Raw genomic sequence first — 27,100 nt, 5'->3', positions numbered from 1 at the left:
CATAGTGTTGGCCACCCCACCCCGTCGTGTGCTGTGCTGGCCTTCATAGGTCCTCGCTAACAGCACTTGCCCTAACAGTATGTAAAGGCTATAAGGGGGGTCTTTGTTTTTGCCAAGCAGAAGCAACGTTTCACTCATTTATTTGCATGCCCTGTCACGTCATCGCACGATCCAGGCCTGGCTTGGGCCCAGTATCTGTGTCCCAGGTGAGCTGGCTGCAGACGTCCTGATGTGGCTGTCCCTTGAGCAACTGCAGCTTTGCCGATAAACCACACCAGCTTATATAGTCTTTACAACCCTTTGAAATATAGCTCATGTTTTGTTCGCCGCCAGAGTCCTTGGCTGTTGCTGTACACTACACTTGTTTCTCAGCTTCAAAAACATTTTTAAATATTCTTCATTCTGCTTTGAAAGCCACCCGAAGTCTGTTTTTAAAAAAATAAACGCACAGTAATTTGTGCACTAGTTCGCCACCTAACACTTAAAGAATACGTTACCATTCAACCCATTTTTCTACAATTAATTTGGTCGCTTGTAACGTTGCTTTATATCTTCACAATTTGCTCCCCTCCTCTTGGCACTGAGAGAAAGGGCGACAGCTTGGGGGTTTGTGGGGGGGGGGGGAAGGGAGGCAGTGGCTAGATCATTGTTGTCCTTCCCCTGCGCCCCTGATTAGCACGGTTAGCTACGTTGACACCTTGTGGCTTTCTCCAATTCACAACTTTTGTTGCCTTGCACCGATTGAACTTTCTCGCCGAGCTAAGAACGGCTGCTCAGTCTGCATATTGCAAAGAGGCCGTGGCTCTAGCTGAGCCGTGGCCTAGCCGGCACCGGCCAGGCCGTGGTCTCTAGAATGTTTTTTTCTTTTTTTTTACGGGTGTCATGCTCGCTCACGGGGCGTGGCTAGGGACGGTGTCGATTTGGTTGCCTTTGGGCGGTTGTGCCTCTAACCGTCGGACTCCAGAGCTGCAGAAATATCTCCTCGTAACCCCCAGAGGAGCAGGGATGCAATATGTTTAAATGTTTATTAAAGACCCAGATCTTCAGTGCACCTACATGGTGCATGCTGGGTATCCGCTTATACAATGTTATTCCTTGTCTTAAAAACTGCTCTTAATTACAATATAGATTTTATTTCATTTAAAATAATATTGCCTAGGGGTACATTGCTTTGTTTAACGCGTAGGCTTTTGCGAGCAACATTATCCATAATACAGTTTTTTTTGGGTTAGATCGCGTAAATATAAATTTGTCATTAAATCCGCCACCACCCGACACAGCCAATAAGTAAGGTTTGTCACGTAAACAGAACATTGCTTTATTATTTGAAAGAAATTATTTTGTAGATTCCAAACGTGCAAATATTATCTCACGCTCTCGAGATGCTTGGCGTTGATGTGAAGTGCACCGTGTAAAATGTGCACCCATGGGTCGGTCGGCACAGGTGACGAAGACGTACAAGCTGATCGTGGAGGCGAGCGATGGGTACGGCAGCACGGGCCTCTCCGCCACGGCAACCGCCATCATCACGGTGACCGACGCCAACGACAACCCGCCCATTTTCGACCCGACCATCGTGAGCGCCGCACCACACTTCACCACACTACACCACACTACACCACTACACTACACCACTACATTGCACCGCACCACACTACACCACTACATTGCACCACACTACACCACTACATTGCACCACACTACACCACTACATTGCACCGCACCACACTACACCACTACATTGCACCGCACCACACTACACCACTACATTGCACCGCACCACACTACACCAATACATTGCACCGCATCACACCACTACATTGCACAGCACCACACTACACCACTACATTGCACCGCACAACACCACACTGCACCACACTACACCACTACATTGCACCGCACCACACTACACCACTACATTGCACCGCACCACACTACACCACTACACGACACCACTACACCACTACATTGCACCGCACTACACCACTACATTGCACCGCACCACACTACATCACCACATTGCACCACACCACACTGCACCACACTGCACCACACTGCACCACACTGCACCACACTGCACCACACTGCACCACACTGCACCACACTGCACCACACTGCACCACACTGCACCACACTGCATCACCACATTGCACTGCATCGCACCGCACAGTCAACACTTAGGGCTGCCACCTCATGGTTAGCAAGGTTGGCTACGTACATAAACTATGAACTAAACAACTAAATTTTTTTTTAATTTTACCAGGCAAGGCCCACTGAGTGAACTATACAGCTATTTTTTAGAAGCTTATCGCGTGGAAATGTATAGCAGCCACATACTCCCAAATGCATGTTTCTAAATGTGGAGGGGGAAAACGGAGGACCCCAGAGAATAATTCACGCGACCACGGGGAGAACATGCACATTCCAAATATACAGACGTCAGAATTGGGATCGAACCCATGGCTGTACATACATAGGTACAAGAATACTTGGACACATCTTGGGAAGGAGGGTATCTGGCAATGCAGGAGGGGGGAGTGAGCTACATGTTGATGCATTGTCTTGAGTGGAGTATTATTGCGCAAATGACAAATGTCCCCCGGGAAGTCTTAGAAAGAGAGGGTGGGGGTCGATCCTGAGACAACCAGGATTAGGTGGCGACCCTCAGTGCGTTTTTGTGCGGCTGTTCAGTACAACTGCAGGGTGCCGGAGAACGCCGTGGACATCACGTGCACCACCCTCACCGTCAACGACCTCGACGACCCCCACACCAAGGCCTGGGCGGCCCGCTTCATTGCCGTGAGCGGAAACGAGACGGGGAACTTCCAAATCCCAACAGACGCCTCCAACAACGGCATCGTCACCGTCGTCAAGGTGAATGTCCTGGGGGGAGATGGGCGGGGGGGTCGGCACTTATCCGTGCCTGTGGAGCTGAAGGGGCCTCAATTCCAACACGATTCGCTATAAAGGATAATCGAAGTGCACATGTACTATGCCACCACCTTCGTTTGGACTGCCGTCTATCTGAAAGCGATTTTAACGTGTTAAATGTTTTGGGAAAAGATCCTTTCCCAAGGAAGTAGCGCTGGCGACGGACATCGGTAGTCCGACGGAGATAAAGAGAGGAGGCTGTGATTGGTGGCATCCGCGTGCAGGATGGATGAGGGCAGGTTACCCAGACAGGTGTTGGAATGGAACTAAAATATTGGCAATCACAGTGAGGATTTAAATCCAGATGGTGGTGGTGTTGAGAGAGTAAGAGAGCAGCCCTTGGATAACAAATGCTGACATTACAACTGCTGCAGAATCTCTCCGTGGCATTGGCCATGCTGACCTCTTGACCCCCCCTCCTCCTTTCCCTACTCCTTGCTCCCACCAGGGCCTAGATTACGAAACGACGAAATTGGTGAAGCTGTTGGTGAGGGCCGAGAACGAAGTGGAACTCCAGACGAATGACAAACTGAGCACGGCGACCGTCACCGTGGTGGTGGAGGACGTGAACGAGGCCCCCGAGTTCACGCCGCTCGTCAAGAAGGTGACCGTGTCGGAGGACGTCGCGGTGGGCCACAGCGTAGCCGTGCTCACCGCCAAGGACCCCGACAAGGAAATGAACCAGAAAATCAGGTGCAGTGCATCGCAGTGAAGCGCGGCGCACGCACGCACGCACGCAACCCACCACCCCCCCCTCTCAAACTTTCACCCTCGATCTCTGATATTCATCAACCAGTGGCTCAGACTTAGCTGGGAAGGGGGTGGGGGGCATTCTGTGAAAGCTTGATCGACCCTAGTTTTCTTCTCGACCCTTAACTCGTACCGACCACTCTGTAAACGTGAGCATTGGCCACACCACCCCCTCCTGTGGAGTGCCGGCCTCAATCGTAGGCACCCGCTCACGGGTCTTTTGCCCCCAGCAGTTCATAAAAAGGCTATGCACGAGGGGGGCTCTTCATCGTTGTATTTGTTGTACGTCACAGCTACTTCATCAACAACGACCCAAGGGGCTGGCTGACAGTCGACGCCGACACGGGCTCTGTGACGACGGTGGCCAGGCTGGATCGCGAGGTGGTGACCAACGGCGTCTACGCCGCCACCTTCCTCGCCAAGGACAACGGTAGGAGCTCGCGCAGAGGCGAACTTCAACGTCCCCAGCGTCAACGCCACAAACGCACCGAGCTCTGTACCCAGAAAGGTGGTGTAGGGGGGAGATTTTGCCCCCAGTTAGTGAAATTGTTGAGTTTGGGACACGTGAGGAGGGCTACAGAAGGTTGGCTTTTATTCACACGTTCCAGATGTACACCAACAGCATTTGGCTCATAGGGAAATCTCCAATGGGCCCTGACCTCTCCTCTCCCCATCCCTTATATACGCTTTAAAGCCCACTGCTCCTAGAACCTTCTATCAGTCGGTGACGAGATGTTAACTACCTCGCCTGGTATGCAGGGGGTCGTGGGTTCGATCCCGCTCCTGATGCCTGTATATTTGGAGTGATTGCGTGGATTTTTCTCTGGGTCCTACGTTTTTTTTCCCCTCCACATTTAGAAACGTGTTGAGATGATTTGGCTACTATAAATTTCCACGTGATAATCCACATTGTTGAGCTATAATTTGCGGCCAGGTCGCTTCTGAAAAAGAGCTGTATAACTTGGTGGGCCTTACCTGTTAAAATAAAAAATCTTTAATAGTTTTTAGTAATAAAGTGTAAAAAAAATAACCTAAAGTTTCAATGCCTGCCTTAATTCTCACATGTCCCTTGCCTGTAAAACACAGCAATGAGTTTTAAACTGGGCAAGCCTGCACCACACCTCGATTGGCCATGTGGCTGGTGTGCATTTAAGTTTTAGGGGGTCCACACGAGTCATTCCCGGGCAAGGCAAACTTATTCTTGCCCACACCAGACACTCTCTGGTGCTCTTGCCACACCCCCTTTTTTATCCTCTCTCCATTCCTTCTAGAAAGTTCCACAAGGTTCTGTCTGCTCCTCCGCTTCTCCACCAATCGCCTTCTGTCTTCCTTAACGGACTCTAACCGTCTTGCTCCTCGGCATCCCATTTTCCCACCTTTTTCCCCAATTGAACCTCTCGGTCAATGCTATGTCCCGCTTTCTAGCAACTGTCCCACTCTAACCCCGTAGTTTATTTAAGGTCTCCTCTTTTTGCCCTCACAAGGTTGCTCAAGTGCCCTCCCCCCTCCCCAACCACCTACTGATAAGAATCATAATCGACCCATGTACTGTGTATGCAGCAGCAGTGTTGAAACTGTGTTTAGTTCGTTGTCCTTCCCCCGCACCTCCGATATTAGCACGGTTGGCTACGTACGGTGCGAAAGAAGTTCAACGTACATACAAATAGAAACATTCAAAAACAAACCCAATTCATAACTACGGAAAACAAACCATTTTTATCGGTGCCCATTTCTACTGCGGCGCTTAGTAACGATAATCCTGATGATCTTTCCTCTCGCTTGCTCTGTCCCATGTGTCAGGTTCCCCTCCGGCCACGGGAACGGGCACGCTGCTCTTGACGTTGAAGGACATCAACGACAACCCGCCGGTGCTTGACGTGCCGCAGCCCATTGTCGTGTGCGCGAGGCGCAACCTGGAGTCCGTCAACCTGACGGTGTTTGACGCCGACGCGGCGCCCAACACGGGGCCCTACATCTTCGAGCTCCTCACGCAACCCGGGCAGCCCAGGGCATGGTCGCTCAAGCAATTCGGTAACGGTTACGAAGCCGCAAGGGTATAATGGCGTGCATTTTGTGGTGGCGCTTGCTTAAATGCCTTGGCAAGTCAAAAGGCGCCTAGCGTTGTATCTCCGTCTGAACTATTCCAATGCTCTGCTGTGTTCTAGCGTAGGGGGATGGACTTGGCACGATTACCTTGTCTCCTGTAATAATTTAGCGTTACAATCAAGTTCAATTGATTAGTCGTTAGATGCATTATAGCAGGCGAGAGCATGGGGGGGGTGGGGTCCTGGCCCAGTCGATTGTTGCACACTCACTGCTCATCTGCTCCCTCCGACCGTGACTCTCCGCCCCCAACATTGGGCTTTCTCCCAGTAACCCTCCGCTGCCTCCTCTCTACCCCTAACCTCCCCCCCCTCCCCCAACAGGTGACTATGCGATGGTGAACTCTATGAAAGAGAACCTGCCCGTGGACACCTACAACATATCGGTGCGCATTACGGACAACGGGTTACCTCCGATGGGGCAGGTGTCTGAAGTGGTGATCAAGGTGTGCGAGTGCAGCGACCATGGCGTGTGCAAGGCGGAGCGGCAGGCGGCCGGCCTGGGCATGGGCGCCATCATCGGCATCCTTACGGCGTTCCTGCTGCTGCTGCGTGAGTCGAACGCTCCCATCGCCGGCTCTCAGCTGCAAGGGTGGCGCGGCGCAGGGAGAGACGCGCTTGGGGCGCCGACTCCGAAACCCAGTCGTGGCCAGCGCCTCGATTGATAATTATTTATACCGGCGCCTCCCTTTGCTGCGGTACCTTGCAAGGCGCTGCAACAAAGCGGTGTTGGAGGTTATTATAGAGTAAGGAAGTGATTGCAAACTAAATGGTGTTTATAAACAATACAGTTTAGAGCAGCGGTCCCCAACCTTTTTGGCACCAGGGACCGGTTTCGTGGAAGACAATTTTTTCACGGACCGGGGGGGGGCGGTCATCATTGGGTCTTTCTTCTCCAACGACGTTTGTTTTTTACTCATGTTGGCTACTAGGGGTTAGCAGCTTGTGTTGTGGGCTTACCAACACTGTGACTGAGACAAGTGGGCAGTGCAGGAAAGAGGCGAGGACAGAAGTGGTGAATAATAAAACAATGGGGGCGGGTTCCACGCGCGGACTCACCGCTCTCACCTCCTGCCGTGCGACCTGGTTCCTAACAGGCCACGGACCGGTACCGGTCCGCGGCCCGGGGGTTGGGGACCCCTGGTTTAGAGGATATGCGAAAAAAGTTAGACGAAATAAAGTTTGCCGTCCTCGCCGTTCAAATATCAGGGTCGACTGTCCAGCCAGCTGAGAGGGGGGGTATTGCTGCAGCTCTCTGGTGTGTTTTCGGGTTGTACTGCATTTTGGGCACGATGTCCGACATTCCGTTCCACTTGCTGGGAGCTTCACATGGTGCCGAACAACACGGGGGGGGGGGGGGGGGGGAGCTGCACGGTGCCACTGCTATAATAAAGCCCACACACTAAGGAGCTTTTCTCAGATGCTGTCGCACACAACAAAAACAAGCATAATAATCTCCCTTGTAGCTTCCATGAGATGGTTGGGATGCTGTTAGCGAGTGGCAGTGAAGGCTTGTACGGCGCACGGCGGGGTAGAGTGACTAGCGCAGGGGGTACCGCAACCAAAATAATGAGAAAAGCCATTGTTTTCGAATTCCGTAAAAAAAAACAATATTTCACGAGCCGCAATGCATGTTAATATGAGATGGTCCTTAATAAATAACGGACACGAAGGAATCCTTAAAGAGTCGCGTGCAGCTCGGAGCCGCAGGTTGCCACGTCCCACTGACCTTTACCAGACCTAGGGCTAATTACATACAATTGTGTTTGTGTCAATCATGATGAATTGCAATCAAAATGTAATTGTAAATTTGGCTGACAAAATGCTGTTTTAATTGTTAATTACAATTGATCCCAGGTGTGTGATATTTACTCATTACACCAGGTGTTCAATTAAGGGCAGAGTTTGACCTCGGGTGAGGAGGCCCAGTCGTGGGTTGGGATGACGCTTAGCGAACTCCTGTGCGTTTGTGCGTGCGCAGTGCTTCTCTTGCTGTTCCTGGTGTACCGGAAGAAGGGCCAACAGAAGGTGGTGAAGGTTTACTCGCAAGACGAACTGCGTGACAATCTCATCAAATACGACGAAGAGGGCGGTGGAGAGGAGGATCAGGTGGGGACACTTGGCACTCATCGTTATCATGTACCGATGTATGCGCTATCTTTAGCACGGTTGGCTATGTAAGGCCCATGTCCATTCCAATCTCTCACGTTCTCCTGCACACGAGCTTATAACTCATCGATCCGGCTTCACGGTGGGCATCCTCTCACACTGGTTTCCCTCCTTTGGCTGCCACTTCATCACCAGTTTCTCCTATCGGCCATCATCCAATCTATCCACGTGTTCTACTCAAGCCCACTTGATGTAATAGGCCGAGCTTCTTATTCTTCCACTGCCTTCGTGCCTAAACACTAACCCCGATCCCACCCCCTCCCCCACCATGTCATGTGCCCCCCCCGCGCTCACCTTCCTTTCCCCACAGAAATACGACGCGAGCCAGCTGCCGTACCTGCTGGGCGAAGAGATGCCGGTGGCACGGCCCATGATGGTGGGGCGCTACGACCAGATGCCCGAGGGCGAGCGGCCGCGCTTCCCGGCCCGGCCGCCTCGCGACGGCAGCGCTGAGCCCAACATGAGCGGGTTCATCGACGACGTAAGTAGGGCGAGTGAAGAAGGGTGGACGCGCACGGACGCTCGTGGGAGAGTTGGGGGCACGCGCACCACCTGATGCGAAATGTCAACTCCACGTGGCAGTGAAACGAACGCTGCGTTTTGGTGAAATGAGAAACGTTGCGAGGCCTGATGAACGATGATTGGATTTCAGAGTACCCAACCCTTGGTGACCTCTGCCCATTATCTAATTGGAAGTTTCCATGCCAGTCACCCACTAGGGGGAGCGGCAATCAGTTTTCTGAAAATATTTATTCGTCCCAAGTTGATTCTTTTTTTGCGTGCAGTGAAAAATGGTTCTGCAACTATTGCCAGTTACGATCGCCCTAAGACGGCCTTAACGTGCCACGGTGAGGTTATACAGAAAGGGATCGTTGTCTTTTTGCCTTCATATCTCCATCCCCTAACATCCTCACCTCTCGCTCCACCACGCAGAGCCTGAAGGCGGCCGACGGAGACCCAACGGCGCCGCCGTTCGACACGCTGCTCGTGTTCGACTTTGAGGGCGAGGGCTCCGTCGCCGGTTCTGTCAGCACCATCAACACGGCGAGCTCGGACGAGGATCAGGACTACAAGTTCCTCGACAACTGGGGGCCGCGCTTCCACAAGCTGGCCGATATGTACGGGGGCACGGAGTGAGCACGGCGGAGGCCTGATGGGGGGGGGGGGGGGGAAGACGAGCAGGAGGTGGTGGTGGTTACGAGTGGTGCATGTATGCAGGGTATGGTGATTGATCGGAGGGAGATGAGGCGTTATAGAAAGAGGGGAGGGTACTAAAGGGGATGCTGAGAGGAGCTATAGGAGGCGAGTGGTCATGGGGATGTGAAAAATTATATGGGAAGGGATGTGGGTTTGATATGGGTAGGTTAGGGTTCAAAGGAGATGGGACTAGAGCTTCAGTTGTGTTTGGGGGGGGGGGGGGGTATGGGATTTGGCAATCAGTGGAAAGCAGTGGGTGTAGGCTGTGCTGGGGTTAGGGTGGTGGTGTTGGGATTGGAAGAACCCTGCCTGCATTGGGAGGAAAGGGGCTTTAGGCAAAACTGGGTTGAAGATGACAGGAAAAAATGTCAGGAACTATGGTAAATAACGAACAGGGACGAAGTTAGAAGCTGTTACAATTAATTAGCATATATAGTTGAGTGGTTGTTGGGTTAAATTAGGTATACGAATGACATGGAGGATGTAGCGATATCAAAGAGGTTAAGAATTAGGAAGAGAAACTGATGCTGTTTGCAAAATGATGGGCCGTGGAAGCAGTGATGTTATTCGTAAGGTCAGGAGTTTGGGAGATGGTAGTGGTATTACAGAGGGTTTTCGATATAATTAAAGAGGTCGTGACAACATGAATGGTCTGGGTTAGGGAAAATCTGGGGGCAAAAAAAGCCTTACTGGCTTGGCACAAACGGGATGCAGGTCGACAGGGCATTCGACACAACGGTTAGGGACGGTACTCGCGTGGAGGTGATGAAATCCTCGGAGTGCTTGCCACCAAAAACAGAACCTGGGTGGTCCGGCCCACATGGCGGCACAGCGGCACCGTGGACGTATGAGCGTAAAAAATGCATCTCGTCGAATACATCGACACAAGGAGTGTGTGGACCGCCATGAAACGGAATGGGCCTTTTGAATATATTATAACTAATTTTACCGTAGCCTGCAAGTACTTTTGAAAGGCGCGCTTGTATTTTTAAGTTTCTTAATTTGCCGAAACGGGGATCGTGCATGTATGCATTTTAATATAACGAGATTCCCCAAACGTGCAGGGGTTTCCCGACCTTTGTGGATCCGTAGTCCACCGTCAACTCAACGTTTTTACGGACTAACGTGCACCCAACAAACGAATGTGTTTTTATACATCAAAACTACTCTTGTATCAAGTATCTGCAACAGTTATGTGGACCACTTCTGTCGCAGCCTTATGGTGGCAAAACGTCAGTGTCCCCCGCGGGAGCGCAGGTGAGGAACCGACGCGCTTAGTGGTTGGTGGTCGTCTTGTTAAACAGGGTGCTGTGGGTTCTCTCATGTAGACACGCTTTGCTTGGTGCCTTTTTGTATGCGTGTGGATTGGTGTGTTATTCGTTTGCATGTAGACTGACCAGAGTTGACGAGACTTTAATTAAGTTTTTGTATTGTTGTCAGAAAGCTTGACTTTTTAAGAATGAGCCTTACAATAGCCATCCCTTATACAAAATGTACAAACGGTTGCTAAGATATGGTAATGTTATCAATGTTGCCTAATTGTACAATGCATTAATTGCAACTCCCAATCAATTTAAATAAAAAATGTTTTAAATGTTTTATTGTTGATGTTTTTATTTCTTATCACATGCATCAAATAACATTGAACTGGCAGAGCCAATCTGAATGAAACCCCCAATCCCATGAGCCTCTACAGTATATGCTTGCAATTTGAAAATAATGTTAATCTTTTAAGCGTTCAACAATCCTTGTTAAAGTACTGGGGACTGCAATTTACGTGGGAGAAACACGAGAAGGTGACCGCAGAAGATCCATAGCTTTTGCAGTATTTATTACAGTCCAGGCATTCGACTAAAATTAATTTTAAACACATGCACCCCTCTTAATGCCTCCTCCTCAGCCACTGGGTGTTTCCCCCACTCATTTGACGGCTGCAGGGCAAGGCACAATGCACAGAACAAAGTTGCACCACCTCTTCCAGGCTGCGCAAATGGTGTCCCATTAACATCTATCCAGTTGTATCGGTGCCACTTTTACTTTTACACAACTTTTGGCGGTGTAAAAAGGCAAATTGGGAAATGTTTTCTATATCCAACAAGTCCATGTAAACTTACACCTCCCTTATTTTGGCGAGTCTACATGCATGCCATTTGTTTGATCCAATATTTTGCTGCATGACACCAGGAATAGTAAAAGCCAGATAAGTGTTTTGGCTCATGTCCTGTAAATCTGTTAAGAATTGCAGCTGCTAGGTTGCGGACTGACAAAGGAATATCAATTTACATAATTTTAAAGCAAAACCTAAAAATTATCCATACCCATTAGGCATAGCCACCCATGTCACTGGAACACCATAATGGCAGTAGTCTTTTTCACATCAAAATTACATTGCCCACCCCTTGACAGTCAAGGTTTGTGTATTCAAGAACGAGAAGCAACATCTCAAATGTTCTGTTATCTGTGGAATAATTGCAGGTCTCGATTATTCCTCCAGCAATCAAAAATCAAAACTGCCCAGAAATACTAATTACCCACATTACCAGTGGGTTCAGATTTGGTTTCTCCTTTACCAGCAAGAGGTAGGCATTTAGTGATTAAAATTAATTCTCATGCTACCTTCAGAAATTGTCTTGCATGGAAATAAATGATTTGTAATACGCCATCAGAGCTACCACATCAATCACAAAAATACCATTTATTGAACTGAATCGCAACCCCCCAAAGGGAGTGACTCTCCAAGTCGAGTTTAGCTTAATAGATGTGATGCAAGCTGGGTGGTTTTGTGATTGCCACCTCCAGTGGCAGTGATCAATAGCAACAAAACCCAAAGTGTAACCAGTTGGTTCTGATTCTTAACCGGCAACCGGAGATGGATTCCCAGCCATGGCTAACATCGGCAGCGAGTGATATCAGAACCCATCTTTTCCCACCCCTACACCAATCCAAACTAATGAACATGCGGTTAATGACGGTCAACAAACCCCCATGACCGAAAGTGTGGTGAGGCTTTCACCCAGCAGTGAACTGACAAAGGCCTACATTTTAAAGCAATTTAGTAGGGTGAGCACGAACATATTTTTTGGGGGGGGGGTCTCGTCTCAATGGCAACAACGGCAGCAAGGTTGTTGCTTCCTGTGTGGTAGACAATGGGTGGGCAGGCAGCAGCAGTGCTCAGTACTGCAGGAGCGGCTGCAGCACACAGCGCTGGCACTCAGTACTGCAGGAGCAACTGCAGCACACAGCGCTGGCACTCAGTACTGCAGGAGCGATTGCAGCATGTCAGCCTCCAGGAGCTCACGTCCACGCAGCTCCACGAGCTCGATCACCACGAGGCACTGCAGCACAGTGCCGCCCAGCTTCTGGATGAGCTGGGAGGCGGCCGCCATGGTGCCTGTGGGGGGGGTGACACCGCAAGTGTAAGCGATTGCATGAGCTGACTGGACGGATGGATAGTCCGATTGAGAAATGGTGGTGGTGGTAGGATGGATAGATGTTCAGATGGACAGGCTTCCTTCCTGAGAGACTGGGCACATACCCCCTGTGGCGATCAAATCATCCACGATGACGACGTTCTGTCCAGGCTTCAGGGCGCCCACCTGCGCCTCCACGACATCCTGTGGGACAGAGCGGAAAGCGGTGAGAGAATAACGCGGCTCGGCGAGAGCACAACGAGGAGCAGCGCGGTTCCAGTGTGGTACAGGTAAATTGGGGGCTTTAACAAAAAGCCTTGGTTGGAGGAACAGAGCGGTTCCAGTGTGGTATAGGTAAATTGGGGGCTTTGACAAAAAGCCTTGGTTGGAGGAGCAGAGAGTGAGATTAAGAGGCGATAGATGTGAAGTTGAGTGGAGTGAGATGAGTGGTAGGAGAGTGGATAGAGGGGAGTAAAGTGAGATGAGAGGGGAGAGGTAATGCGAGGGCAAGTCCCTGCAGGATTTTGAAGAGGGTTAGTGCATCTTTGAAATTCATCTAGGATGAATCGGGAGCCATTGGAGTGACTCAAGTATTGGGTTCATGTGGTCTCGTTTACGGGTGCGGAGTGTGGCAGTGGCGCAGCCTGCAGCATGGCAGCGGTGTTCCAGTTGCGGTGGCAGTTGGTAGAACGAACCTGCCCATACTCCAGGGTGTAGCTGACAGCGACGGTCTCGCCAGGCAGCTTGCCCTTCTTCCTCAAGGGGATGAACCCGACCCCAAGACGCGCCGCGAGCGACGGGCCGAACAAGAATCCGCGAGCCTCCAGCCCTGCATGCACGCAGTCACGTTAACGATTCAAAATCGATACTTCGATCGGATTGCTACAATAGCCACACATGCACGCGTCAAATCGTGAAGGTGTAAATTGATAATTCAACATGAGATTTTGGCTGTGCAGTCATTGGCAACTGTGCCGAGTACACCAACTCACTACACTTGAGAACATAGTTGAATCATGGGCGACTGAAACCCGGATTCGAGCTCAGGCTTCTTGGCGGTGCTGGGTTGATGCTTTGACACAGCCAGAGCCCCTTCAGAGCCACCAGGCCATCTCTCTTCGTGAAAGTGTGTGAATGATGCCACCAGACAATTGTAAAATCCATGATGCTCATTACGAATGTAACTATTCATTCCTCAGCCACTGTACGAATTGTCACAAAAGAGCGTCAAAATTCCGTTCAAGTAACATTTATATTTTGCATAGCTTCTTACTTATGCATCAGCCTATAAGCAACATAGCATCAGAATAAGCCATGATCTATACTCTACTGGATGAAAGTCTCCCAAAGCTGTTGCTAACTCTCATAATCCTGTGATGCAACAATCCATCCAACTTCCTTCACACGAGCTGATGATATCGTTCAGTCTCCATGGTAGATGTTCTCTCGCGCATGCTACTTTAACATTTCATCTGGATATATTTAGCATGAAGCGGAAATGCTTTATTTCTGCTCGCATTAATCGATGTGCGGATTGGGATCGTATGAATCTATTGCAGTACACGCGTTGGTTGATGCATCGTCACACAACTAACGCTCATAATAATTCTACATGCGCATGGAATGCAAGCAAACAATTACTAACCTTAGTGGGAGGTTTATGGAATCATTACCCCACAATTACAACAACTCTCATACAGCAGTGGAACCCACATGCACTTTATCCTCATGCCCCTGTAGCCTCTAAATTTCGACTCTGCACACGTGTCAGCTCAGTCTAGAACGATTCGCCTACCTCACGATTCGATGACTTTCATAAGTTGTATTTGCAAAACCGATTAGTTTATAGTTTGGTGAACGTAGCGATTGTTACATTGTGGGACCATAAGAGATGACAACAGCTTGGGAAGGCCTTCATCCAGCAGTGGACCGATTATTGCTGATGATGTATGTAGCAATCTAAATCAGCTACAGGTGTCACGTCAACATACAAGACATACGAATCTGAAAATATGCGATCCTTACAGTCATCTTGCAATGCATGTACTGCTGGCCTTAGGTTCCATTTTCACCGATTAATCAATTCATCGTTACACCCATGGGTGCGCGTCTCTGCCTCGAATGTCTGCGGGCTTAGCGTTGACTACACCTGCTGTGAGCGTTGCAAAGGCTTTGCAGAAAACTACCACAAATGAGTGACTCAAGATTTAACATGTGTAATGACAGGGTGACACCTGTTGGCCTGGAAGGGTAATCGTGGGTATGGGCAAGGTTATGTAACAACCAATTGGAAGGGGGTCGTATCTGGGGTCAAGGCAAAAGGTGGGGTTAGTCGGCAAGCTCCGGGAACCTGCTCGAAGGTTCTGGAAGGGGGCGTGGCCAGAGGCCATGCCGAGAGGTATATAAGGGGGATGGAACCGAGGGTTATGGGTTGTTACGGGGTCCTGGGTCCTGGCTGCGTCGCTGCTCGCCGTCATTCGGCCGCATGGAAGATCCTCTGCACGGCTCCCATCGCCGTCATCGTCACACTAGTCAGTCAGCTGTGTGGTTGGATGTAGGCGATTGGACTATGTAGAGAGGTCGGCCTTGCGTAGCTAAAGTAGAGACTATATATATATATATTACCCAGTGTTGTGCCCAGGAAGAGGAGACGTGTATATATGTGTATCGGCCTGTGTTGTGCCCAGTGTGAGAATAAATAAGAAGAAGCCCTCTACACGACGTGTCTCGGAAGTCGCTCATGACACTTGTATGATAAAACCTTAATAAATAATTCCTGCCCACAGAAGTTTGTCATCCATGGGAACAATACAGTGTTAGCACGAAAAGTGAAAAGCAAACTAATTTGAAAAGGACTGGAAAATTGCCAAAGGTAAGACAACCCTTTTCTACCGACACAACCGAGCCTAGCCAGCGCAGGGCCCAGTGGCTGTATAGGTGGTTTTCCACTGGCCATTTGCTGTGTTGAGCTGGAACCAAACCATGCTACCCTGGCCTCATAACACATCTGAATCTGGCCCAGCGCCAAGCACGACCACAGGCAGGCTTAATAACGCGTTCATTGCGTGTGAAGTCAGTACATTGTGAGGATCCCTGGGTTTGACCTTCCACGAAGCTCATGGTCCACCCTAAACCGCATCCACAAAAACCATGGCAGATGTGGATACTTGATGCACAAAGAGAAAATAAAAAAAAACTCTCCAGTGCGCGAATGTGGTTATCCAGAACAGACCGTACAACAAATAACGACGCAATGCCCAATCCACAAATACGAAGGAGACATCACGGCAATACACTCCCCGCTGCTCCTGACGCGGTTATCTGGCTTGACCACCTGAATGTGAAAATTGTAGTTGTTGCTCTGCATCTACATCAGCCATACGAAAGACTGAGGAAACAGTGTCGCCGCATCATCTACACATACGTCTCGACTCATCATAGGCATGTGACGTCAGCAGCACGGCTTGGGTACTGCAGTGGAAAAGCAGCCTTGCACCTCCAAAGTCGAGTTGGGCTGGCTCGGCTGGGCCCACAACAGCGCTGTACAGTGGCAGAGTAGCATAAAAGGATGTTTACCCGCAATCAGGTCCACGCTGCCCACGTGTTTCTGCAGCTTCTCCTCCAGGAGCTCAATAGTGGCATTGAAGGCCTCTGGGTCCTTGAGCAGGGGGCACACATCGCTGCCATGGCAACACAATCACGCGTTAAACAAAATAAACGGCAGTCAAAAGCATGCACCGTCTACGGAGCTCAGTCAACCGAGCTGCACCTAACATTGGAGCCTGGTTAGTAATGTGCTTTTGTACCATTTTTACCAACTCGGGAGAAATTTCCGAATACCAAATCGTATTGAATATGCCCAACGTCAGCTGAGTTTAGCTCAGCAGAGTTGAGAGCCTGTTTAGGAGACTTGGAAATATTAGGTGTAGTTGTAGACTTGGGTCGAGGCAGCCAGGAGATGGCAAGACAACAATGGATTATTGCGTCTATCCGTGCGGAGCTTTGAGTGTTACTTAAATGCGTGGTGGTCTTTCTCTGGGTACAGTGGCTCTCTTACACATGCAAGAAGCACAACTCAACTGAATTGGTGAAACATCCCAAGGTGGGACCAGCCTGAAAAAGTTGTTTTTTTCGTCGGGAAAGAATAAATAAGTTGATAAACACACTTAACATTACCACATCCCACGTGGACCATTGCCCCTTGAAACGTACTCCATATATATCTTTGTCTCTCCCCATATAAAAAAACAAGTATTATTTACACAACCCATCAGCCTACACGGCCTTGTGTTCGTTAATTATTTCGGTGGCATTGATTCAATCCAGTACGAACAAAACTCTGGAACGGTGGCCCTCAACATGAATGCAATGCAAATATGCCCACGGCAAAGAATGATCGTGACAATAGTGAATGCAAATGACTATCGGAAGGCGATGGGTATGGGGAAAACAGGAACCCAGGTCCAGACAAAAGTCTTTCTTTCGTACGGCATTTGAAGAAAAAACAAGCGACTGAGTTTACAACTCGTATGTTTTACTTTTGAAAGCCGTTCGATTGGTGTCTCTGGGGTGGTCCAAACGCTACCTACTCGTGTGTATCATTGATAACAGCGTGTGCACTGTTTTATGGCAATGACATTGCATTTATTATCAGTCACGAACCGTTTAGAAGGACGATCGGGTCACAAAAACATGAGAAATCGACGACGATACCAACACAACAATACACGAGAGCCAGTCCAGCCATTACTTGACCGGTTTCGATGTCTTGACGTGGCCAACATCAATCAACAGGGCCATTTGCTTGGCTCTGATACACGGGGTGCTTCAAATAAATGTGAACACTTCAGAAAATTAGCAACAACGCAACAAGACATGTTGTGCCTCTGGGCTCTGGAGACCGCCTGGAGAAGTTTCCAGGCGTGTGTTGACAATGATGGTGAACAAGTGGAGACTTTTTGAAGCTCCATTGGAACCTCCTTTGTCAGTAGAAAAATATGATAATTGTTTTTTTACCCTTTTATCTGGCAACAAAACTGACACCTTTTTTACAAGGAGTCATGTTTGCATTGACCACAATACCTGCGGTCGGAATGCAAACAAAAAACACAACTCTGAACAGGACCCTGCGGGGTGGGCTGGTAGGAATAATACTTAGTACCGGTACAGGGATATCGACCGGGTATAGAGGAGTTAAAGAAAAAATTACTGTATTCTAGTGTAGTGACATAGAACGGTCACTACTGTGTTGGACCGTACGAGGGCTGGGGGCCCCAAGGGGGTGCCTGGGGGGTCACGTGCTGGAGGGATCCGGACCTTCCCAGAGGTGGGGGAAGTGAGGCGTGTCCTGGGAAGGGAGGCGTGGCCTGGAGAGAGCCAGCCACGCCTGGGCGGAGCCGGCCACGCCAAAGCAGATATAAGCGTGGTGTGAACGCAGAGCAAGGCTGTTGTACTGGACTCCAAAGAGAAGACATCATCGGTCGTCAAGTCCCGAGTCGTCGTCCTGGGCCAGGCAGGCCGTTGCCTGCCTGGTCCAGTCTGTGTCGTGTTCCAGAGTGTTAGTGAGTTGAGGAAGGTGGTCACCACCTTATGTACAGCGTTATGTTACTTACCGTTTAATAAATAGTGTTGCCTCCAAGCTGCGTGTGTGTGCACCTAATTCGAACCCATTATATTTGGCGTCAGAAGGTGGAAAAATAAATATTGCTAGGTGTTATCCTAGGGAAGTAAAATGGGCACACGAAAAACAAATATAAAACTCATCTGGACGTCTTCGTACGACGGGGACGGTGTGACGACTATCCTTCGGACAGCCCCGGGGATGGCAGCCCCGGTGACAGAGAGAGAGAGATGGCGCTGCACGCGGAGCGGCGGGACTGGCATCGCACCGCTGCTTCGCCGCCATCGGGAAAGGAGCGACGGAGCCGCGGGGAGAGGACACCATCGTCGCTGCGGGGGCTGGCGTGGGAGGCCCGGGCATGCGGGCCACGCGGTGGGCCCGCCATTTCGGCGGTGGGTCGGGGCGCTGTTCCCGCCAAAACGCCGCTCCTGCTGCCAAAATGCCGCTCTCGCCGACATCAACGCCTGCGGAGGTGGAGTTCCACACGTTTGGGTGGCGCCCCCGTCTTCTGCTCGAGCGCGAGAAGGTGGATGGGTTCGCAAGAGCAGGCCGTGTTCACCATGCAAGATTCTTCGGGGTGTCCCAGTGCTCCACCTTGCCGCCCTCCGCTATTCACAGTTTGCCAGGCGAGTCGTGACATGACAAGCACCCGGCCTCAAGAAAAATAATAATAACTTCACCCATCTTGCGTGTGCCGGGTTGCGATCGCGGGTGTTTTTTTTTAACTCGCTGGTTTGCGGAGCGTGTTCGTCCGGTTGAGTGCGTGATAAAGTGACGCGGCGACCATGCGGGTTTCTGCTTGTAACAGTGTTGTTGTTAATTATGGCGTCGAGATCGGTATCTTCTGGGTGTAGTTAATGATTAATTCGTTGTTGGTGTCCCGAGCTCCGTTGATATCCTGTATGTTGCCGTGTTAATGACTCGTGTTGTTACATCGTTGTGTTGCGAAATCGCCATTGTTATTGTGTATACTGTATGGAGTTTCGCTCGTGATTGTCACTTGTAACTGTCAGAAACTTTGATCGTCATTGTTGCCAATGTACAGACCGTATGGAGCTTTGCTTGAAATTGTTAACAGTGTATGGACTGTTGGGTACTTGCTTGTGATTATTTACTATGTACGGATTGTCTGGAGTATTGATTGTGTGTGTTGCCATGTGGGGACTGGATGGAGCATTGCGCCAAATGATTGACTGTACGAACTTCGTATACTGCATATACTGTATTAATCTATTCGGCGATTTTTGACGTTTGTGTCTAGTTTTTTTTTGCTCTCAAAATTCGAATGCCCTGAGTCCCATGGTTAATGTTGAAGGGGATTTTGAAATGACAGGTTCGGTTTGTTTCAAACTCACTGGTTGGTTCCTGTCCGTTGTTGCACAGATGATGTCTTTTGTGCGGGAATGCTCCTTGTGTTCTACATGGATCGGGGGTGCGTTTCCGTTAATTGCCGTCAAATTGCGTTGCTCTCTCCACTCGGTTGGTACAGCTGCATGCTGCAATGCGAGTCTCGGAGATGATGTGTACGGATACGGGATGTGAGGTGTATTGTTGTGACCATTGAATATTCGGGATCGTCACAAATTGTGCGTACCTGTTCGGCATTGGATCAGTTCTGTGGGGGATCATAATTCAAATTGTATGTGTTGTGATGGTGTTAAATTGCGATGGTGACATGCTGCCAGGGATTTGGAATTGTGGTGCTGGCTGTCACTTATCTTGGGGCACAGATCCTGACCAGGATGGCCCAGTGAGTGTTGCGTGTCTAACATGAACGTTGTGGCCCCGTCATGCTATGGCTGACGGCTTGACCTGACAGCCCGGAGATTGAAACACTCCGTGGTATGTCTAGCCTAGTGGGCTGTGCGCTCACAGGGCTCGGAGAGTGTGGTCCCGTCATGCAATGGCTGACGGATTGACCTGACAGCCCGGAGATTGAAACACTCCGTGGCATGTCTAGCCTAGTGGGCTGTGTGCTCACATGGCTCGGAGAGTGTGGTCCCGTCATGCAATGGCTGACGGCTTGACCTGACAGCCCGGAGATCGAGACACTCCGTGGCTTGTCTAGCCTAGTGGGCTGTGCGCTCACATGGCTCGGAGAGTGTGGTCCCGTCATGCTGTGTTTGACGGCTTGACCTGACAGCCCGGAGATCGAGACACTCTATGGCTTGTCTAGCCTTGTGGGCTGTGCGCTCACATGGCTCAGGGAGTGTGGTCCCGTCATGCTATGGCTGACAGCTTGACCTGACGGCTCGGAGGTTGAGACCCTCCGAGGCGCGTTGAAACAGTGGGCTGGAGATTCGTAAGGTTCAGGTGGAGTTGTCCTGTTACGTTAAGACTGTATCCCTCAGTTGTTAGGGTGCATGTTGTGCAGTAAGTGAGCGATGGGTCGTCTCAGCTCGGTCGGTACAGCTATATGCTGCAATGCGAGTCTTGGAGAGAGACTGGGTCGTCTCAGCTCGGTCGGTACAGCTATATGCTGCGATGCGAGTCTTGGAGAGAGACTGGGTCGTCTTAGCTCGGTCGGTACAGCTATATGCTGCGATGCGAGTCTTGGAGAGAGACTGGGTCGTCTCAGCTCGGTCGGTACAGCTATATGCTGCGATGCGAGTCTTGGAGAGAGACTGGGTTAAAATCCCACCGATATGGCCGACGCGTGCTGCTGGTTGTGACGCCGCGTCGGAAAGGCGGTGGGGTGGTAACATGGAAATTCCCTCCCCCGATATGGCCGACGTGTGCTACTGGTTGTGACGCAGCGTCGGAAAGGCGGTGGGGTGGTAACATGGAAATTCCCCCCCCGATATGGCCGACGCGTGCTACTGGTTGTGACGCCGCGTCGGAAAGGCGGTGGGGTGGTAACATGGAAATTCCCCCCCCCGATATGGCCGACGCGTGCTACTGGTTATGACGCCACGTCGGAAAGGCGGGGGGGTGCTAACGGGTGACTGTCATTGCATGCGTGATTCTAACGGGGGGGGGCTGTGCTGGAGCGTAAGTGGGTTAGCCAGTTTTCATGTATATTTGTTGTTAATTCCCCGTTTTCTATGCGGTTCCCTTTTACCCTCGTCGATTCTGTATATATTACGTGATTGTATTTCTTATCGGTCGCCGGTCATTTATTGATGTTGCTGGTTCGGAGGCACACCTTTTCGATGTTTCACAGTTGTGTTACAGCCGGGGACGGCTGTGTGTTTATACAGGGGGGGGTAATGTAGTGACATAGAACGGTCACTACTGTGTTGGCCCGTACGAGGGCTGGGGGCCCCAAGGGGGTGCCTGGGGGGTCACGTGCTGGAGGGATCCGGACCTTCCCAGAGGTGGGGGAAGTGAGGCGTGTCCTGGAAAGGGAGGCGTGGCCTGGAGAGAGCCAGCCACGCCTGGGCGGAGCCGGCCACGCCAAAGCAGATATAAGCGTGGTGTGAACGCAGAGCAAGGCTGTTGTACTTGACTCCAACGTGAAGACATCATCGGTCGTCAAGTCCCGAGTCGTCGTCCTGGGCCAGGCAGGCCGTTGCCTGCCTGGTCCAGTCTGTGTCGTGTTCCAGAGTGTTAGTGAGTTGAGGAAGGTGGTCACCACCTTATGTACAGCATTATGTTACTTACCGTTTAATAAATAGTGTTGCCTCCAAGCTGCGTGTGTGTGCACCTAATTCGAACCCATTACACTAGTGTAACGTTAATTAAAAGTGTTTGTTTTGACAAGAAACGCTGTGAGATTTAAAGACTAGTAGTCTTTCATTTCCAAACGATCACATCTGAGATTAATTGACCACCACCTTCTGCACTAGGCCTCGCGAAGCCTCCCGCACTAGGCCTCGCGAAGCCTGCCGCACTAGGCCTCGCGAAGCCTGCTGCACTAGGCCTCGCGAAGCCTTCTCTGCAGTAGACTTAGCAAAGCCTTCTGCACTAGGCCTCGCGAAGCCTCTGCAGTAGGCCTCGCGAAGCCGCGCTTTTCGTGCACAAATAAGGCGATTAAATGTATCTCGTCTCTGTGTTAATAAGCCTCCCGCACTAGGCCTCGCGAAGCCTGCCGCACTAGGCCTTGCGCCGTGCTTTTCGTGCACAAATAAGGCGATTAAATGTATCTCGTCTCTGTGTTAATAAATGTTTCTTGTCTCTGTGTTAAAAAAAACGTGCTGCGTTTCAGTAAAGTAATTTTTTTTAAAAACGTGCTGCGTTTCAGTAAAGTAATTTTGAAGCGAAGTTTAAAGTTTCGCCGTGAGGCGCCGGAAGCGACGGCCATCTTGTTTAGTTCACAGATCGCAGGGGGAGCGGGCGGCCATCTTGTCGGACAAACGGACGGACGGACACATTAATCTATTGGTGGTCTGGTCCACTTCGTTCCTACCAGTATAATGTATGCACTGTCCTTGAAATTGATTGGTCCACACCCGAGACAGCTTTTGTTAGAGCCTAGTCTCACGTGGTGTTAGACCATGACGCCAAAAGTCATCTGGTCCAACACCACGTGAGACTAGGCTCTAAAAAAAGCCGTCTCGGGTGTGGACCAATCAATTTCAAGGACAGTGCATACATTATCAGAGGTGTGTTTTTGTTTGCATTCCGACCGCAGGTATTGTGGTCAATGCAAACATGACTCCTTGTAAAAAAAAAAGGTGTCAGTTTTGTTGCTAGATAAAAGGGTAAAAAAACAATTATCACTTTTTGAAGCTATTAACATACATTTGTTATCATGTTACAGTGTACTGTCCTTTCTTTTCCCATTAAAAACGATAGTCCTATATAAGTTCATAATAAAGGTTTTTGGGTTAGATCGCGTTATTTATAAATGTGTCGTAACCCTCCACCACCCGACACGGCCAATCAGTAAAAAATGTGTCACGTTTACAAAAGACAAATAATTCACTACTTTAGCTCACCGGTGTGTTGAAGAGTGATTCAACATAATTGAAAAAAAATTGTACGACGTTTCGCTGGTAATTACATTTTTACTATTTGGCCGTGTCGGGTGGTGGAGGGTTACGACACATTTATAAATAACGCGAATTAACCCAAACACCTTTATTATGAATAATATTGCTCGCGAAAGCCTACGTGTTAAACAGTCCCATATAAGTTTTACCATTTGTTTTTAAGCACCCTGTATTTAGCCGAGTGTTGTCCTTAATGCCAGACGTCACAACGCAATGCCTGCGACGATTCATTGATAATCCGATGTGCCGTGAACCATTGGAGGCAAGTGGCTTATCAAATAGTTCACCGTCATTCGCCAAACACTGTCAATACATCGATCCTGTGATACATTTCTGATGGCATCGGGTGGCACCGGTTTGTGTTGACGTACGCAAGTACCGTACAACCAAAACACACACGCGTTCGTGAATAACGCTGCCTTTAAATTAAAATCGGTGACGTTTCGGGCAGCGGGCCTTCTTCACAGCACATGATTTAACGATGGACCGACACGCTCACATCCATGTCAACCCCGAATCTGTGCCGAACTTATTACATTCTAGATTTGAAGCTTTCGTGACTGCAAGGATTCATACTCTTAGGTTTTTTTGGTAAATCACGTAGGTAAAAATAAATAATAAAAATAATAATAGAAATAATAATATGAATAAAGTAATAAATCATTTATTATTTTACTTCTATTATTTTAATAATATAAATAAAATAATAAAGCATTTATTATTTTCTTTTTATTATTTCTATTATTTCTCCCCTACGTGACTTAACCCAAAACACCTAAGACCTTATTATAGACCACTTCAGACATTATTTGATCACCCCGTGCCCCTTATAAATCTCAACATCCATCCTACAAAGGGAGAAACACAATGATTTTGTTGGCCCCTATTGAAACGGCTGTACGCCGTATGGCCCTGAACACTCGATTTTCCAGCACAATAATGTGTTTAAACCTGATGGGATTGACAGCTCTGCACCCAAACACCCCTTGCAAGATGCACTCAGATTCAACGTGTTAACGCAGGCGGCGTTGTTGCTGCTTTTCTCCTGGACTCTCTGGGATCCAGTCGAGCAGCAACCTCGTGGACGAGCCCTTACCGAAATAAGATGCCGGGCTTGGGGAAGTCCGGCACGACCCCGATCCTCTTCGCCACCAGCGCCGTCTTCTCCACCGGGGACTTGACAGCGGGCATGGCCACAGTGGTGGCCCACGCGCTTCCGCACCACGTGACGTCACCGCGAGAGTTCCCGCCAAATCTCGACCCGCCCCGCCCCTCCGGACCCCTCAGGGCCACGCTCCACCCCTTCCCACCCTCCCTCCCTCCCCACCCCTCCTCCACGCCCCTCCCCACCCATCCCCGCCCCTCCCCACCCCTCCGCACCCCTCCCTCCCTCCGCACCCCCCCTCTGCACACCTCCCCACCCCGCCCCTCTCCGCCCCTCCCCACCCCTCCCCGCCCCTCCCCACCCCTCCCCGCCCCTCCCCACCCTCCCCACCCCTGCCCGCCTTTCCCCACCCCTCCCCGCTCCTCCCCACCCCTCCCCGCCCCTCCCCGCCCCTCCTCACCCTCCCCACCCCTCCCCGCCCCTCCCCGCCCCTCCCCACCCTCCCCGCCCCTCCCCACCCTTCCCACTCCCTCCGCACCCCTCCCCACGCCGCCCAGCCCCTCCCCACAACGCCCCACCCCGCACTGCCTCGTTTCCTCTCCTGATTGACATTGCTCGGTCAGATGGGTTTTGTTGTTTGTAACCTCCATAATTGAATGTCACGGTTCACATCCAGTGGCCGCCCTGCTTAATACTGCGGGTGTATTATCAAAGCGGGCGTATTACTGCTGCGGGTGTGTTACTACAGCGGGTATATTAGGGGCCGTCCATAAATGACGTCACGCACCTAGGGGGGGGGGGTCAGACATTTGTGACGATGTGTGACGAGAGGGGGGGGTTTGAGAAATGTGACGTCATATCAAAATGCGCAACTTTAAATAAATATAGACAACACGTTCTACATAATTAAATAAATAGACTTTTAATCAATGTTTCCTCTTACAACATCAGAGTGCAGCGCCACATTAAATACGCACTACAATGATAATAGTTTAAAGCGATTTGAAGCAAATTAAAAATTGGGGGGGGGGCAGAGCATTGTGACGTCATATTTGAGGGGGGGTCTGACTTTTTGTGCCGCCGTGTGACGAAGGGGGGGGGGGGTCAAAAATCGTCAAAAATCGCGTGACGTCATTTATGGACGGCCCCTTACTACAGCGGGTGTATTAGGGCGCTACGGTGGCTAGGAGATGTTAATTGCCTCGCCTGGTATGCAGGAGGTCGTGGGTTCGATACCCACCTGACGCCTGCTGCTGTATATTTGGAGTTTGCGTGTCTCTCTCCATGGTCGCGTGGATTTTTCTCCAGGTCCACCGATTTTTACATTTCGAATGAGCATGCGTTTTGAGCATTTGGCCACTTCGTTGAGCTATAATGTGGCCATGACTCAATTCACCTTGGTAAAAATATATATATACTAGCAGAAGTACCCGGCGTTGCCCGGGTGAAAAATATATTTCTTAATAACCTTACATATATACACAGATGGCCTGCTACCCCCCCCAGCCACGATCTCCTCGGCCGCTGTGCAGTAATATCTACGGCCTATAGTATAGTGGTAGCATCTAGCAAATGTATAGTAGTAATCACCAGAGGTGTGGACTCGAGTCATGTGACTTGGACTCGAGTCAGACTCGAGTCATGAATTTGATGACTTGCGACTCGACTTGGACTTGCATAACAATGACTTTGTCCCACCTATGAGATGTGGACTCGAGTCATGTGACTTGGACTCGAGTCAGACTCGAGTCATGAATTTGATGACTTGCGACTCGACTTGGACTTGCATAACAATGACTTTGTCCCACCTCTGGTAATCACTGCACGCATCGGGGTGGGGGGACATCACGCAGTGAAGAATTTACCTGAGCGTTTAGTGTATTTTTAAAGCATTTTTAACGCAAAATAAAATGTTCCCCTCACTACCAACTATTAGTCTTTTTTCAACGGGACACTTTTTTACTGATTGGCCGTGTCGGGTGGTGGAGGGTTACAACACATTAATAAATAAGGCGCTCTAAACCCAATAACGTTGTTTATGAATAATGGTCGCGAAAGCCTACGTGTTACAAATTGACTAACTTTACTTAATAACCAGGCTACAGTCTACATTATAGACTGCCAGTACACCCACCCAGCTTAATAACCAGGCTAAAGTCTACATTATAGACTGGCAGTACGCTCACCCAGCTTAATAACCAGGCTACAGTCTACATTATAGACTGGCAGTACACTCACCCAATTTAATAAGCAGGCTACAGTCTACATTATAGACTGGCAGTACGCTCACCCAGCTTAATGACTATTTGTACAGTCAACATTTAAAGAATCGATTCTTGGCGCGTCGGGTTTAAAAGTAATTAGACAGTTGTTTTTTCATTGGTATGTAATGTTTGAAAGTTTTCATAAGATTTTAAATGTATTTTCCCCCCGGGCAACGCTGGGTATATCGAGTTTATACCACAAAGTCGTCGCTTGACACGGGTGGGGTGCCGAGGCCTAGTACCGTGCAGAGCCTCCGGCCTCGCCTAGATTGCCCACCCGGCTGAGGCTGGGTATCGGGGCCGTTACCCCCCCCCCCCCCCGCGCTACAATAATACTGTGTAATCGCTATAATTTTATTATCTACCGATCCTATAATAGTAATTGCACACATTGTGGTGGGAGGGGAGTGAAGAGGACGTGAAACTTTGATGAATTTACCTCAGAGTCGCGTGTTAATGCGTGCGCATATTTTTAACGGGAATTAAAAATGGCGTCCACCCGGCAGCGAATGCGTCGCTACCCGTTGCCAGGGGCAACCGCCGTCCAATGAAACTGCGTATGGTCCGGCGACACACAGACACACACACAGACAGACAGACAGATTTGCGATTTTATAA

General features: G+C 49.9%; 2 protein-coding genes across 2 annotated transcripts in view; one reads left to right on the top strand and one right to left on the bottom strand.

Moving 5' to 3' along the window:
* LOC144727720 (B-cadherin-like) overlaps positions 1 to 10,748 on the top strand; it is a 46,127-nt gene extending 35,379 nt beyond the window's left edge. Inside the window, exons 8-16 of the mRNA XM_078606760.1 lie at positions 1,445 to 1,576; positions 2,692 to 2,874; positions 3,380 to 3,624; positions 3,975 to 4,111; positions 5,482 to 5,712; positions 6,108 to 6,335; positions 7,765 to 7,892; positions 8,263 to 8,433; positions 8,886 to 10,748. Coding sequence (XP_078462886.1) covers positions 1,445 to 1,576; positions 2,692 to 2,874; positions 3,380 to 3,624; positions 3,975 to 4,111; positions 5,482 to 5,712; positions 6,108 to 6,335; positions 7,765 to 7,892; positions 8,263 to 8,433; positions 8,886 to 9,089 — 1,659 coding nt within the window. The 3' untranslated portion in view covers positions 9,090 to 10,748. The remainder of the gene's footprint in view (positions 1 to 1,444; positions 1,577 to 2,691; positions 2,875 to 3,379; positions 3,625 to 3,974; positions 4,112 to 5,481; positions 5,713 to 6,107; positions 6,336 to 7,764; positions 7,893 to 8,262; positions 8,434 to 8,885) is intronic.
* Positions 10,746 to 24,366, bottom strand: APRT (adenine phosphoribosyltransferase). Its single transcript, XM_078606761.1, has 5 exons — positions 24,210 to 24,366; positions 16,136 to 16,239; positions 13,255 to 13,388; positions 12,685 to 12,763; positions 10,746 to 12,540 (listed from the first exon to the last, which is right to left on the bottom strand). Exons 1-5 carry the CDS (start codon positions 24,302 to 24,304, stop codon positions 12,401 to 12,403), a joined length of 552 nt encoding a protein of 183 aa, XP_078462887.1. The 5' UTR covers positions 24,305 to 24,366; the 3' UTR covers positions 10,746 to 12,400.
* Positions 24,367 to 27,100: the final 2,734 nt, after the last annotated feature.

This window comes from Lampetra planeri, chromosome 26, assembly GCF_965212315.1.
Source record: "Lampetra planeri chromosome 26, kcLamPlan1.2.h2, whole genome shotgun sequence".
Lineage (NCBI taxonomy): Eukaryota > Metazoa > Chordata > Hyperoartia > Petromyzontiformes > Petromyzontidae > Lampetra > Lampetra planeri.
This window is presented reverse-complemented; position numbering and strand designations above follow the sequence as displayed.